Below are 16,792 nucleotides of genomic sequence, written 5' to 3'. Positions count from 1 at the left end.
TGCTTGGGGAAAGTAACTGTTTTTGAGTCTGATGGTCCTGGCTTGGATGCTACATAGCCTGCTTCCTGGATGGAAGTGGGACAAACAGTCCACAATCGTGACTGTGTGTTTCTCTGTACATGTGGCAAAGCTAATCCTTAGAACTGAATATAGGTTGTCCAATCTGCAGATGGTTTCTCCAGTGTAAACAAGACTGCTCTACAAACATATAATGCAGTACTGAAACTTAAAGGAAGAAGCTGACGCAATGCCAGCTTCTTCGGCAATCCTCACAATTTAAGTTCAAGAGTAATTGTCGTTCAACCATACATTAAATTTCATGATTGCAGTCAATTGAAACAACGTTACTCTGGGGCCGACAGTCATTAACAGTACAAAGCACGTATAGCAATCTAAAATAGCAGTTACATATAAGACATCAGTAAAATACAGTCACACAAAAACGTGTTGTCCAAAACTCTGAGCTGGGGGACTGTTGCATGCGGTCGAACACAATACGGCTTGTCTTCTGCCAAGCGAACACTGGGGGGCAGCACCGACTCTGGAGTGCACTAACTCTCACGCCTCTCCCCTGGGAGTCCGTAAACACAGGGAACGCCCTGCCAGGGAGAGGTGGTGGAGGCAGGTACATTAGGGGCACTTAAGAAAATTGATGGGCTAAATGACCTAATTCAGCTCCTATATTTCACAGTCTGTGATAAGCATAGAAAAATGATGCCTCTTCTGGGGCAAGTGTGACCTGTTAAAAAGGGATGGGTTGCACTTGAATCCAAGGGGGAATGATATCTTTGAGGGCTGGTTTGCTAGAGCTGTTGGGAGTGGTTTAAATTAATACGGCAGGGGGATGGGAACCAGAGCTGAGGATGAGCAGGCAGATTTACAAGTAGGTGATGGATGTAACATAAGTGTAAGGAAGGGCAAGACAATGACTGGGTACAAATGCAGACATAGCAAAGAGTTAAATTGTACCACAGAGGCAACATTCAAAACGGTGAAGAATACAAGACTGAAGGTGCTGTGATTAAATGTGCAAAGCATTTGGAATAAGATGATAGAAAAAGAGAGCTGTGTAGGTTTGATCTTGGAGTTGGTTAAAAGGTCAACACAATATTGTGAGCGGAAGGATCTGTACTGTCCTGTAATGTTCTGTGTACAGTATTTAGAGTTTTTCTAGCAAGGTGAGAAGGCCAGCTGCAAGTTTCAGAAGTATGTAATCACCCAAACAACATGGCTTATTGGTCTCTGCCTGTGCCTGAGTAAAGGGGAAAAATATCCAAATCACCATCTGACCTGCCCATGAAATTTACTATTCTGTGTCAGCATGACTGAAAAAAAATGAAGTTGCATTTTTAAAAAAATAGATCAATAAATAATGCAAAAGAGGACAACAAGGTAGAGTTCATGTACCTCCCATAAATCTGATGGTGGGCGGGGAGGGGGGAAGCTGCACATAAATGAGTAAATGTGGCTCTGTACCAACTCCTCGATGATGGTAACAAGAAAAGAGCATGTCCTCAATGGTCATCATCATCGTTATGCGCCGTGTTGTATGACGTGGGCAATCATGATCTTTCCATGACCATAATTGTTCTTGGCAAATTTTTTTACAGAGGTGGTGTGCCATTGCCAGCTTCTGGGCAGTGGCTTTACAAGATGGGTGACCCCAGCCATTATCAATATTCAGAGATTGTCTGCCTGGTGTCAGTGGTCCATAACCAGGACTTGTGATGTGCACCAGCTACTCATACGACCATCCACCACCTGCTCCCATGGCTTCTCATACTCCAGACTGGGTGGGGGGGGGTGGTAGACAGCTAAGCAGGTGCTACCCCTTGCTGAAGGGTGACTCTATGGCCAGCGGGGGGAAGGAGCACCGTACACGTCCTTTGGTAGAGACGTAACTCTACCCCACCACCCTTAGTGATGGTAATTACTGTCTACTGATTACTTGAAAGGAAAAGTACATATTGTTGTAAATTAGCTAGTGAACCAGACTGGATAACAACTGAACTGATCCAACTGTCTAAGGACTCATGCCTAGTTATTGCTTATTTATTTATTATTATTCTGTTTTTTTTCTTTTTTGTATTTGCACAGATTGTTGTCTTTTCCACCTGAGTTATTTGTTAGTCATTGTTGTGTGTGGCCTTTCATTGACTCTGTTGTATTTATTTATATTTACTGTGAATGCCTGCGAGAAAGTGAACCTCAGGGTAGTATATGGTCACATTTGATATGTACATTGATAATAAATTTACTTTGAACTTGAATCTTGAATGCAGAACCAAGTGTTGGTGAGGACGCCCTCCCCCTCCCCGCAGGGGAGCAGACACTCAGTCTGGCTGAAGCTGAGCTGAGGAAGGTCCTGGCCAGAATCATCCTACGCAAAGCTGTGGGGCCTGATAATGTACCAGGGCGGGTTCTGAAAGACTGCACAGTCCAGCTGACGAATATATTTGCGTGAATTCATCCCACGCAAAGCTGCGGGTCCCGATAGTATACCAGGGCAGGTTCTGAAAGACTGCACAGTCCAGCTGACGAATATATTCAACATCTCTCTGGAACAATCCATTGTCCCCGTAACTAGAGAGAAGGTTCTTGAGAAACTGAAAGGTCTGAAGGTAGATTCCTCACCTGGACCAGATGGTGTGTACCCCAGGGTTCTGAAAGAGGTGGCTGAAGAGATTGTGAAGGCATTAGTAATGACCTTTTAAGAATCACTAGAGTCTGGAATGATTCTGGAAAATTGCAAATGTCACTCCACTCTTCAAGAAGGGAGAGAGACAGAAGAAAGGAAACTATAGGCCAGTTAGTCTGGCCTCCGTGGTTGGGAAGATGTTGGAGTTGATTGTTAAGGATGAGGTCTCAGAGTACTTGGAGACACATGGTTTCCTCAAGAAAATCTTGCCTAACAAACCTGTTGGAATTTGAAAAAGTAACAAGCAGGACAGACAAAGGAGAATCAGTTGATGTTGTGTACTTGGATTTTCAGAAGGCCTTTGACAAGGTGCCACACATGAGGCTGCTTAACAAGCTACGAGCCCATGGTATTACAGGAAAGTTTCTAGCGTGGTCAAAATCATAGCCGTACTTTATTGATCCCGGGGGAAATTGGTTAAATTGGTTAAAAGCAGTAACTGTTTGGCAGCAGACAAAGAGTGGGATAAAGGGAGCCTTTTCTGACTGGCTGCCAGTGACTACCGTTGTTCCACAGGGGTCTGTTTTGCAACTGATTCTTTTTACGTTGTATGTCAGTGATTTCGATGATGACTTTGTTGCAAAGTTTGCAGATGATGTGAAGATAGGTGGAGAGGCAGGTAGTTTTGAGAAAGTAGAGAGGCTACAAAACGACTTGGATTAGGAGAATGGGCAATGAATGACAAATGGAATACAGTGTCAGGAAGCACTTTGGAAGAAGAAATGAAAGGGACTTAGGAGTCCTTGTGCAGGTTTCCCTAAAGGTTAGTTTGCAGGTTGAGTCTATGGTGAGGAAGGCAAATGCAATATTTTTATTCATTTCAAGAGGACTAGAATATTCTCACTTGGAGTATTGTGAGCAGGTTTGGGTCGCTTATCTTACAAAGGATGTGCTGTAACTGGGGCGGGTTCAAAGGAGGTTCATGAAAATGGTTCCGGGATTGAATGATTTACATTTGAAGAGCGTTTAATGGCTCTGGGCCTGTATTCACTAGAATTCAGAAGAATGAGGAGTGACCTCGTTGAAACCTGTTGAATGGTGAAAGTTGGATATGGGGAGGATGTTTCCTGGGGTGGGAGAGCCTAAGACCAGAGGGCACAGCCTCATAATAGAGGGGCATCCTTTTAGTATGGAGATGAGGAGTACTTTCTTCAGCTAGAGCATGGTGAATCTGTGGAATTCTTTGTCGTCTTTATGTATACTTAAGGCAATAGTTGATAGATTCTTCATTGGTCAGGACATAAAGGGATACGGGGAGAAGGCAGGAGATTGCGGTTGAGAGGAAAATTGGATCAGCCATGATGAAATGGCGGAGCAGACTCAAGGAGCCAAATGGCCTAATTCTGCTCCTATATCTTATCATCTTGTGGTTTTCAAGTGCCAAAGAAAGCGACAGTAACCTGCCTAAATGACTATCATCCAGCGGCATTAACATCAACCGTAATGAAATGTTTTGAGAGACTGGTCATGGAGCACATGAAAGCCTTTCTCCTGGCTACACTGGACCCTTTTGAGTCCAGTTATTGCTCAAATCGATCCACTGACAATGCAGTAGGCTGTATGCTCATCCTGCTCCTGTTCACACTGCTGATGCATGACTGTCACAGGATCCAGCTCAAACTCTGTCATCGAGTTTGTGGATGACACAACAGTGGTTGGTCTTATCAAGAGTGATGACGAGATGGAGTATAGAGAGGAAGTGGAGCGGCTGGTGGATAGCTGTGAGAAGAACAACCTAAGCCTGAATGAGAAGAAGACAAATGAAGTTATCATGGACTTCAGGAAGGTGCAAACAAACCATCCCCCTCTGCAAACACATGGCTCCTCTGTAGAGAGAGTGAAGTGCACAACATTCTTGGGAATTCATATCAGGGATGCCCTCACCTGGTCCCTTAATATCACCTCATTGTCCCTACAACAGACTGTAAGAACAGGTGAGAAGATCAATAGGTTCAATAGGTGCATTTAATGTCAGAGAAATGTATACAATATACATCCTGAAATTTTTTTTTTCTTCACAAACATCCACGAAAACAGAGGAGTGCCCCAAAGAATGTATAACAGTTAAACGTTAGAACCTCAAAGCCCCCTCCCACACCACAAGCAGCAGCAAGGCAGCGACCTCTTCCCTCCACCACCAGCAAAAAAGCATCAGCACCCTCCACCGAGCACTCCATAGGGGTCTCCCCACCATTCACTGGGGACACTTACCAGGAGCGCTGCGTACACAGGGCCCTTGGTATTAGTGAGGATCCCACCCATCCATCCAGTATATCGTTGACATTTTACTGTCTGGCACGAGACTCTGATGCATAAAAACAAGAATGGTCAGGATGGGAAACAATTTCTTCTGCTAGGCTGTTCGGTTTCTGAACTCCAGGCTGGATCATATTTGAAGTGTCGCTGATTAACCTGTTCCATACCTTACAGTATTTAATAGTAAAGTACTTTAGTTTGTTATTTATGTGTAATTCTTCTGTAGAGCTTGTCCTTGCCTTCATAAATTATCGTGTGTTATGTGTACTACTGCACTTTGCACCCTGGTTCAGAGAAACGTTGTCTTGTTTATGTATACATTATATATGTTATATACATGACAATATACATTAAATGACGATAAATTTCACTTGACTTACCTTGAACTCTAAGTCAGGGACCCATACACAAAGGAGGCCCTGCAACAGCCTCAGCTCAGTTGATATTTTGGCCAGTGCTCTGTGATTTTAAAAATAATCAGTCTTACTTTTCAGTTTTGAGTTTTAAAATTCACCGGGATTTCCATATGAAGCCCACATGCGGAAATCTTTGGAAGCTATTAAAAAACATTAAGATACAAATCTGAATGCCATAATGGTTAATTCAGCTAAACTGATCACAATGCTTCCTAACAGGGATCTCTCTGCATTTTGAAAGGAATGTTTACACTTGTGTTTCAGACAGAGGGGCAGAATTGGGCCATTCAGCCCATCGAGTCTGCTCTGCCATTCCATCATGGCTGATTTATTATCCCTCTCAACCCCTTTCTCTTGCCTTCTCCCAGTAATTATTGACACCCTGACTAATGAAGACCCTATCCACCACCACTTTAAAAATACCCAATGACTTGCCTGCACAGCCATCTGTGGCAATGAAATCCATAGATTCACCCTCTGCTTGGGAAATTCCTCCACATTTCTGTTCTGAATGGACATCCCTCTGTTCTGAGGTTGTGCCTTCTACCAGTATAGGAAACATCCTCTCCACACCCACCTTCAATATTTGATAGGTTCTAATGAGATTTCCTCTCATTCTTTTAAACTCCAGTGAGTTGTCAAACTCTCCTCATTGCCAGGATCATTCCAGTGCTAGCGCATCCATTAAGAGGCCCAAAACTGCTCAGAATATTCCATATGCAGCCTGACCAATGCCATATAAAGCCTCAGTATGTATTTGTGTAATAACAATATCCTATTCAGTTTTTGATGTGAAATCTTGTGGTTCTGCATTGAAGACTGCCGGCCCTTTACTGAGTTAACTGAACTGGTCCATGAATATGAAACTGATACCAAAATGCTGTGTCCTGTCAACTTTCTGAAGTCAGAAATCTTTCCTTTAACAGTAAATCTGATCCCATGTGGCGCTGTCCCCGCTCTGTTTCTACGGTCATATGTGTACATGAACCTGAGTGTGTACCCCCAGACTGCAGTGAACACGGAGACTGTGTACTTGGAGATTGTTACTGCAGCGGCTTTTGGTCTGGGCCATCGTGTAATGTACTGAACTGTGGACCCTTAAACTGTACTGTCCATGGAATCTGCTCTGAGGGTAAGTATCAACCGTTTCATTTAATAAAATCAAAAACAACCATTATACAGTTAGTTGGGACACATCGGGACCAGTACATTTTGGCCAATTAAGCAACTGTCCCAATTAGCTGAAGTTTCATGGGAATAGTAAAAACGTGTTTAAAAAAAGAAGACAAACTACTGTTTTAACTGAGTAATAAGTTATATATTTAAATGAAATACAGAATAAATTAGAACATCAATGCTACTACAGAACTATAAAAATGTATTAGTTCCTAATAGTTATCTTCAGAGGAATTCATCCAGTGTACACTGCCATGTTCTTTAATTGACTGTAACTGAACAAAATCAGTGCAGACACGGAGTGTAGTTAATGAACTACTTTCATGCAATGCTTTTGACAGTTGCATCCTCCGAATCTTCATTTTCATTGGAACATTCAAGATGATTATCAATACTTTAAAATTCTTTGTAGGTTCTAACTTGCTGAAGTAGTGAAATTATTTCATATTCACTTTTGGCTGTTTCTGGCATCTCCAAGCCTGAATGCTTGAAGCCACGGTGGGCAAGGACAGTAAGGTAGTTCTGAATTTGTGGAATTTGTTACCACAGGCAGCTGTGGAGGCCAGCTCGTTGGGTGTATTTAAGGCAGAGCTTGATAGATTCAAAGATTACAGGGAGTGGGCCTGTGGGGGGGGCAGGGGGGAGAAAAGGATCAGTCATGATTGAATGGCGGAGCAGACTTAAAACATAGAACATAGAATGGTACAGCACAGTACAGTACAGGTCCTTCGGCCCACAATGTTGTGCCAACCCTTAAACCCTGCCTCCCATATAACCCCCCGCCTTAAATTCCTCCATATACTTGATGGACAACATGGCCTAATTCTGCTCCTGTGCCTTTAAGGTCTAATGAATTGTCTTGTTGCTTATTTCTCGCCAACTATCAGTAGAAAAAAAAGATTGTTTTTTGTATATAAACATGTGCAACTGACACTATTTAAAAACTGTTCCCTGTAAGCATAGTGTAGTGTCACATGTGACTGATGCTTGGTAGAATCTGTTCAGCAACAGTCTCCTGTTCCAATTAAGTAACATAGTGTCCCAAATAATCAAAGGAGATCCCTGCTATTTTCAGAGAGACATTGATAGGATGCAGAAGTGGGCTGAGAAGTGGCAGATGGAGTTCAACCCGGAGAAGTGTGAGGTGGTACACTTTGGAAGGACAAACTCCAAGGCAGAGTACAAATTAAATGGCAGGATACTTGGTCGTGTGGAGGAGCAGAGGGATCTCGGGGTACATGTCCACAGATCCCTGAAAGTTGCCTCACAGGTGGATAGGGTAGATAAGAAAGCTTATGGGGTGTTAGCTTTCATAAGTCGAGGGATAGAGTTTAAGAGTCGCGATGTAATGATGCAGCTCTATAAAACTCTGGTTAGGCCACACTTGGAGTTCTGTGTCCAGTTCTGGTCGCCTCACTATAGGAAGGATGTGGAAGCATTGGAAAGGGTACAGAGGAGATTTACCAGGATGCTGCCTGGTTTAGAAAGTATGCATTATGATCAGAGATTAAGGGAGCTGGGGCTTTACTCTTTGGAGAGAAGGAGGATGAGAAGAGACATGATAGAGGTGTACAAGATAATAAGAGGAACAGATAGAGTGGATAGTCAGCGCCTCTTCCCCAGGGCACCACTGCTCAATACAAGAGGACATGGCTTTAAGGTAAGGGGTGGGAAGTTCAAGGGGGATATTAGAGGAAGGTTTTTTACTCAGAAAGTGGTTGGTGCGTGGAATGCATTGCCTGAGTCAGTGGTGGAGGCAGATACACTAGTGAAGTTTAAGAGACTACTGGACAGGTATATGGAGGAATTTAAGTTGGGGGCTTATATGGGAGGCAGGGTTTGAGGGTCGGCACGACATTGTGGGCCGAAGGGCCTGTACTGTGCTGTACTATGCTATGTTCTATGTTCTATGTTCTCGATTAGTTTTTGTTCTTTAAGAGTTTTACCCTAAATAAGTGGTTGCCCGATTAACTAATGGCTCAATTAAGCAGAATGGACTGTATTTTGTTCAGTTAAATATTTTGATGTTAATAATTGGCAACCAGAGATGAAATTTCTCCACCAACTATATTATAAGGATTAATATTTGCAGTTTGAATGTTGCTCTCAGCATTTAAGGTTACTGGTTTAGTCACTGGTCCTTCAGTAAACAAGGTAGATATGAGAGGCGACTTATAGAGGTGTACGAGATGACTTATAGAGGTGTACGAGATGACTTATAGAGGTGTGCGAGGTGACCTAGAGGTGTGCGAGGTGACGTAGAGGTGTGCGAGGTGACTTGTAGAAGGGTGTACGAGATGACATATAGGGGTGTACAAGATGACTTATAGAGTACGAGATGACATAGAGGAGTACGAGATGACTCATAGAGGGGTGTACGAGATGACTCATAGAGGAGTACGAGATGACCTACAGAGGGGTGTACGAGATGACTTATAGAGAAGTACGAGATGACATGTAGGGGTGTACGAGATGACTTATAGAGGGGTGTACGAGATGACTTGTAGAGGAGTACGAGATGACTTGTAGAGGAGTACAAGGTGCTAAGAGGCAGAGATTGAGTGGAAAGGCAGACACTTTCCCAGGGCGGAAATGGCAAATATTAAGGAACCTAATTTTAAGGTGATTGGAGGAAAGTATAGGAGGGATGTCAGAGATAAGTTCTTGACACAGTGGTGGATGTGTGGAATGCACTGCCGGGGCACACAGATAGGCATATGGATGATAGGAAAATGGAGGGTTATGTGAAAGGGAAGGGTCAGATTATCTCAGAGTACCTTTAAAGATTGGCACAACATTGTGCACTGAAGTGCCTGTACTGTGCTGTTGTGTTCTATGGTCTACGTAACCAGAGCACCATTGAGGGATTGTATTTCACACAAAGGTTGTGACAAACAACTACACGATGGGAACATTAATGACAGAATGTCACTTCTTAAATTCAGTGGCTCTCTGTGTCTGAAAACAACTTTGCATTTTTCCTCATTCAATTTCCACAAAAAATCAGTCCAGAGATCACCAACATTTGATAAGTCAGTTTAACTAATTCAAGATCAATTGTGATCTCCCCATTCTGTATTTGTATTCAAAGGAATTAAAATGAATCTGCATTTTCCCTTTTTTTTCTTTGATCCCTCAGTTACATTGGAAAAAGCTTGTCAATTGATTTTTTAAATTTTGCTCCTTATGCTATCTCTGTCTCGTTATCATCTTGTACATCTCTATCAAGTCACCTCTCGTCCTTCGCTCCAAAGAGAAAAGCCCTAGCTCACTCAACCTTTCCTGTTAAGGCATGCTGTCTAATCCAGACAGCATTCTGGTAGATCTCCTCTGCACCCTCTAAAGCTTCCACATCCTTCCCAGATCCCTCTATTCCTCCACACTGCCAAGAATCCTGCCATTAATTATGTCTTTTGCTTTCAAATTGGACCTTTCAAAATACATCATTTCTCACTTTTATGGGTTGAACATCATTTCTATTGATCAATTTTAGATCATGCGTTTTCCATACTTAACTAAATATGAACAAAATACATGATGCATACTTCCCACTTCCTTTCCAGCTCTGATAAAGGGTCTCGGCCAAAAACGTCGACAGCATCCATAGATACTGCCTGACCTGCTGAGTTCCTCCAGAATTTTGTGTGTGTTGCTCTGGATTTCCAGCATCTGCAGAATCCCTTGTGTAATGGATTGAAGCATTATGCCATTGCGATTTTGATTTGAGGTGTTAAGCGGTTTTACTTTGGCCTGACACTAATTAATCTAGCTGTTTATCTTGCAGGTGGTTGTCTCTGTGATGCTGGATGGACGGGACCCAACTGCACAGATGGTAAGTCACTCATTTCCTTTGTCTTCAACTTCAGAGGTCTCAAGGTAACGTTGCAGCTCTTAGATGTCACTTGGCGTATTGCGTTCTGTTCTGGTCGCCTCGTTATAGATTTACCAGGGTGCTACCTTGATTAGAGAGCATGTCTATTGAGGAAAGGTTGATTGAGCTAGGACTTTTGTCTTTGGAGTGAAGGATGATGATTGAGTTGTACAGAATGATAAGAGGCACAGGTAGATTGGGCAGTCAGAGACTTTTCCTCCGGACAGAAATGGATAATATGAGGGATTAAGGTGATTCGATGAAAGTATGGCGGGATATCAGAGCTAAGTTTTTTATATCGCTGCTCCACGAGGCGAGGGAAGAGATTGCTGAGCCTCTGGCTAGGATCTTTATGTCCTTGTTGTCCACAGGAATGGTACCGGAGGATTGGAGGGAGGCGAATGTTGTCCCCTTGTTCAAAAAAGGTAGTAGAGATAGTCCGGGTAATTGTAGACCAGTGAGCCTTACGTCTGTGGTGGGAAAGCTGTTGGAAAAGATTCTTAGAGATAGGATCTATGGGCATTTAGAGAATCATGGTCTGATCAGGGACAGTCAGCATGGCTTTGTGAAGGGCAGATCGTGTCTAACAAGCCTGATAGAGTTCTTTGAGGAGGTGACCAGGCATATAGATGAGGGTAGTGCAGTGGATGTGATCTATATGGATTTTGCTAAGGCATTTGACAAGGTTCCACACGGTAGGCTTATTCAGAAAGTTAGAAGGCATGGGATCCAAGGAGGTTTGGCCAGGTGGATTCAGAATTGGCTTGCCTGCAGAAGGCAGAGGGAGTACATTCAGATTGGAGGATTGTGACTAGTGGTGTCCCACAAGGATCTGTTCTGGGACCTCTACTTTTCGTGATTTTTATTAACGATCTAGGTGTTGGGGTAGAAGGGTGGGTTGGCAAGTTTGCAGACGACACAAAGGTTGGTGGTGTTGTAGATAGTGTAGAGGATTGTCAAAGATTGCAGAGAGACATTGATAGGATGCAGAAGTGGGCTGAGAAGTGGCAGATGGAGTTCAACCCAGAGAAGTGTGAGGTGGTACACTTTGGAAGGACACACTCCAAGGCAGAGTACAAAGTAAATGGTAGGATACTTGGTAGTGTGGAGGATCAGAGGGATCTCAGGGTACATGTCCACAGATCCCTGAAAGTTGCCTCACAGGTGGATAGGGTAGTTAAGAAAGCTTATGGGGTGTTAGCTTTCATAAGTCGAGGGATAGAGTTTAAGAGTCGCGATGTAATGATGCAGCTCTATAAAACTCTGGTTAGGCCACACTTGGAGTACTGTGTCCAGTTCTGGTCGCCTCACTATAGGAAGGATGTGGAAGCATTGGAAAGGGTACAGAGGAGATCTACCGGGATGCTGCCTGGTTTAGAGAGTATGCATTATGATCAGAGATTAAGGGAGCTAGGGCTTTACTCTTTGGAGAGAAGGAGGATGAGAGGAGACATGATAGAGGTGTACAAGATAATGAGAGGAATAGATAGAGTGGATAGCCAGCACCTCTTCCCCAGGGCACCACAAGAGGACATGGCTTTAAGGTAAGGGGTGGGAAGTTCAAGGGGGATATTAGAGGAAGGTTTTTTACTCGGAGAGTGGTTGGTGCGTGGAATGCACTGCCTGAGTCAGTGGTGGAGGCAGATACACTAGTGAAGTTTAAGAGACTGCTGGACAGGTCTATGGAGGAATTTAAGGTGGGGGGGGGTTATATGGGAGGCAGGGTTTGAGGGTTGGCACAACATTGTGGGCGGAAGGGCCTGTACTGTACTGTGCTGTACTATTCTATGTTCTATATAGAGATTGGTGAGTTTGTGGAACATTTTGTCATGGGTTGCAGAAAAAGCATATAAATTAGGGATATCTAAAAAACTCTTAGGTACACAGATGGTAGAAAAATGGAGGGTTATGAAGGTTAGGTTGATCTTAGAGTTGGGTAAAAGGTCAGAGTAACATCATGGGCTAAAAGGCCAGAACTGTTCTCTGTTCTGTCTTCATTTCTTTCCTTATAGGTGGCCTGCAAATTTTCTTTCAAATCCTTTTTCAGTGGGTGGCTTAATTTAAAAGCTGACTTAGATGAATTCGGAGAAAAATAATTTCAGATTTCAGTTTCATATGTTTTTCAAACTCTGTTGGCAGCTTTGCAGAACTGATCATACTGAATGGCGGTGCAGGCTCGAAGGGCCAAATGGCCAACTCCTGCACCTATTTTCTATGTTTCTATGTACTCTGAGATGGTATAATAACATAAGAAATAGGAGCAGGAGTCAGCCATCTGGCCCATCGAGCCTGCTCCACATTCAATAAGATCATGGCTGATCTGGCCATGGATTCATCTCCACCTACCTGCCTTTTCCCCATAACCCTTAATTCCCCTACTATGCAAAAATCTATCCAACCTTGTCTTAGATATATTTACTGAGGTAGACTTCACTGCTTCATTGGGCAAAGAATTCCACAGATTCACCACTCTGGGAAAAGCAGTTCCTCATCATCTTCGTCCTAAATCTACTCCCATGAGTCTCACCTACCGGTGGAAACAACCTTCCTGCCTCTATCTTATCTATCCTTTTCATAATTTTATACATTTCTGTAAGATCTCCTCTCATTCTTCTGAATTTCAGCAGGTATGGTCCCAGGTGACTGAATCTCTCCTCTTAGTCTAAACCCCCTCATCTCTGGAATCAACCCGGTGAACCTCCTCTGCACTGCCTCCAAAGCCAGTATATCCTTCCTCAAGTAAGGAGACCAGAACTGCACACAGTACTCCAGGTGTGGCCTCACCAGTACCATGTGCAGTCGCAGCATAACCTCCCTGCTCTTAAATTCAATCCCTCTAGCAATGAAGGCCAACATCCCATTTGCCTTCTTGATAGCCTGCTGCACCTGCAAACCAACCCTTTGTGATTCATGCAGAAGCACCCCCAAGTCCCTCTGCACAACAGTATGCTGCAATTTTACTGAATCCATGCTGCATCTGCCTGATGGATCCATTTCTTTCCAGATGCCTCGCTATTTCTTTTTTAATGATAGCATTTTCCCAACTACACATGTTAATCTACTTGGCCTGTAGTTATCTGCCTTTTGCCTACGTACTTTATTGAATAGTGGTGTGACATTCGCCGTCTTCCAGTCCACCAGGACCTGCCCAGAGTCCAGAGAATTTTGGTAAATCATCACCAGAGCATCTATTATAACTTCTGCCATTTTTTTCAGTCCCATGGGATGCTTTCGATAAGGACCAGGGGATTTGTCTATCTTCAGGACTACAAGTTTGCTCAGCACTACCTGTTTAGTGATAGCATTGTATTGCGGTTCTCACCTCCCATCGCACCCTTAACATCTCTCTTTGGCATGTTAGATGTGTCCTCCACGTGAAGACCGACACAAAGTAGTTATTCAAAGCCTCGGCCATTTTCTCATTATCCAATATCAATTCCCCCTTCTCTTTTCTCCCCTGGACCTACATTCACTTTAGCCACCCTTTTCCACTTTATATAATTATACAAACTTTTACTATCCATTTTTATATTTTGTGCTAGTTTATTTTCATAACAACACACACAAAATGCTGGTGAATGCAGCAGGCCAGGCAGCATCTATAGGAAGAAGTACAGTAATCTAGCTTCCCTTTCTTTATCATTGGCTTAGTGGTACTTTGCTGCTTGTTAAAGTTTTCCCAATCTTCCTGTTTCCCATCCCACTACTCTTGATTACTTTGTATGCACAAGCTTTTAGTTTGATGCTGTCTTTTATTTCCTTAGGGATCCAAGTCTGGCTTCCCCCCACCCTTACTGTCCTTGCTTTTAACATGAATATACTTTTGTTGAGCACCGTGAAAAATCTCTTTGAAAGTCTCCCACGGTTCCTCAACTGTCCCACCATATAGTCTGTGTTCCCAGTCCACGCCAGCCAAATACTCCCTCATCACATTGTAGTCTCTATTTTTTAGGTATAATACAGGTTTTAGAAGAAAAACTCTGATTTTAAACCTCCGCTGCCTTGTGGCCATACCCACCCATGGGAAAGGCTTCGGGAGTAAACCCCGAGGAAGAAGTCAGGAGCCAGGCTCCCTATGGCAGTTTGATGTTCTTTACAACGTCACTCTGGCAACCTCTGTGACAATACTGGTGCCAAGCTGTATCAGCCCTTGCTCTTCCCTTCGACTACATCAGTGACGTGGAGAGGGGAAACCCACTGCTTGGGCAACAGCCAGTTCTTCAAATCATCCCCCCAAGCTCACACCCTAGAGAAGAGACAGTCCACCAGAGGCACAAACCCATGATCCCCTGGGATCAACGGCTACCTACTAGATAGACTATTGCACCCTCCATTTGTATGAGAAATTCAATCATACTGTGATCAATCTTTCCAAGAGGATCCCCAACTATAAGATCACTAATTATACCTGTCTAATTGCACAGGACCAGATCTAAGACAGCACGTTCCCTTGTAGGATCAGTAACATGCTGTTCAAGGAAGCCATCACGGATGCATTCTATGAAGTCCTCCTCAAGACTGCCTCGACCAACTTGATTCACCCAATCTGTGTGCAAGTTAAAGTCCCCCATGATAACTGCTGTTCCATTCTTACATCAGATTTTTCTCCATTTATCGCCTGCGCCACTGTAATGTTATTATTTGGTGGCCGATAGACAACTCCCACCAGTGATTTTTTCCCTTTACTATTCCTAATCTCGACCCAGATGGATTCAGCGTTCTGCTGCTTAGATCTTGTATCATCTCTCACTATCGCCCTGATCTCATCCTAATTAAGAGCGCTACCCCACTTCCCTTACCTTCCTGCCTGTCCTTCCATATTACCTTATACCCTTGGACATTTAATTCCCAATCCCCTCCACCCTGCAACCACGCCTCTGTAATGGCCACTAAATCCTACCTCCTTCTACTGATTTGAGCCACAAGTTCACTGACCTTGTTGCGAATACTACAGGCATTCAAATAAAGTACCCTTACCCTCATTGTGCTTTTAAAATCTTGTAATCTTTTACTCTTTTGCTCTTGATTCTTCTTCACTCCACTCTTGCTTTTCTTTCTCTTTTTCCTTTTTTCTCTTTTTTATCTTTTGCTTTATCTTTATCCGCACTACATTTTTACTTTATCCATACTTCTCCAATATGTTGAACCCCCCCCCCCACTATTTAGTTTAAAGCCCTATCCGCAACCCTAGTTGTGCAATTCGCTTGGATCCAGGTCCCATCACGGTTCAGGTGGAGCCCGTTCCATTGGTACAGCTCCCTCCTTCCTCAATACCGATGCCAATTTCCCATGAACTAAAACCCACTTCTACACCAATCCTCGAGGCACGCATTTGACTCTCTAATCTTCATGACTCTGTGCCAATTTGTACGTGGCTCAGGTAGTAGTCCAGAGATAGCTACCCTTTTGGTTCTGCTTTTTAATTTAGTCCCTAACTGCTCAAACTTCCTCAGCAGAACCTCTTTCCTCGTACTACCTGTGCCGTTGATACCCACATGGATCACGACAATTGGATCTTTCCCCTCCCACGACAAATTCCTCTGCAGGTCAGATAAGATGTCCCGAACCCGGCCACCAGGCACTGAACAGTAGTGTACTGAGGAGTGTGATAAAACAGAGGGATCTGGATATACAGATCCATAATCCATTGGAAGTGGTGTCACATGTAGATAGGGTCATAAAGCTTTTGGCACATCACCTTCATAAATCAAAGTACTGAGTACAGGAGATGGGATGCTAGGTTGAAGTTGTATAAGACATTGGTGAAGCCTAATTTGGAGTATTGTGTGCAGTTTAGGACACCTACAGGAAAGATGTAAATAAGGTTGAAAGAGTACAGAGAAAATTTACAAGGATGTTGCTGGGTCCAGAGGACCTGAGTTATAAGGAAAGATTGAATAGGTTAGGACTTTATTCCTTAGAACATAGAAGATTGAGGGAAGCGGTATACAAAATTATGACAGGCATATTTAGGGTAAATGCAAGCAGGCTTTTTCCACTGACGTTGGGTGGGACCACAACGAGAGGTCTTTGGTTAAGGGTAAAAGGTGAAAGTTTGAGGGAAATATGAGGGGAAACCTCTTCACTCAGAGGGTCATACAACACATCACATATTGATGATGACGACATGGAAACATTAAAAAACATATAGTGACATGTGTCATTTCTGTCAACAAACAACAGTCAAAACTTGTGCCTGCAAGTGTTGTTGTGCTTCTGGCAGCAACGGGGCGTTCCCACACTTACTCACCCTAACCCCCAACCCCTGTGTCTTTGGAATATGGGAAGGTGGGGGAATGAACTGGAATACCTGGAGGAAACCCACATGGTCACAGGGAGAATGTACAATCTCATTACTAAGAATGGGGGAATGGA

The 16,792-nt window shown here is 43.4% G+C and overlaps 1 protein-coding gene across 2 annotated transcripts in view; it reads left to right on the top strand.

The window, feature by feature from the left end:
- nagpa (N-acetylglucosamine-1-phosphodiester alpha-N-acetylglucosaminidase) overlaps nucleotides 1-16,792 on the top strand; it is a 75,713-nt gene that overhangs the window by 39,302 nt on the left and 19,619 nt on the right. For both annotated transcript variants that reach the window (XM_063067321.1, XM_063067317.1), the window contains 2 exons: nucleotides 6,297-6,502; nucleotides 10,331-10,378. In XM_063067321.1, the coding sequence (XP_062923391.1) occupies nucleotides 6,297-6,502; nucleotides 10,331-10,378 (254 nt within the window). The remainder of the gene's footprint in view (nucleotides 1-6,296; nucleotides 6,503-10,330; nucleotides 10,379-16,792) is intronic.

The sequence above is a fragment of the Mobula hypostoma genome, chromosome 1 (assembly GCF_963921235.1).
Source record: "Mobula hypostoma chromosome 1, sMobHyp1.1, whole genome shotgun sequence".
NCBI lineage: Eukaryota > Metazoa > Chordata > Chondrichthyes > Myliobatiformes > Myliobatidae > Mobula > Mobula hypostoma.
This window is presented reverse-complemented; position numbering and strand designations above follow the sequence as displayed.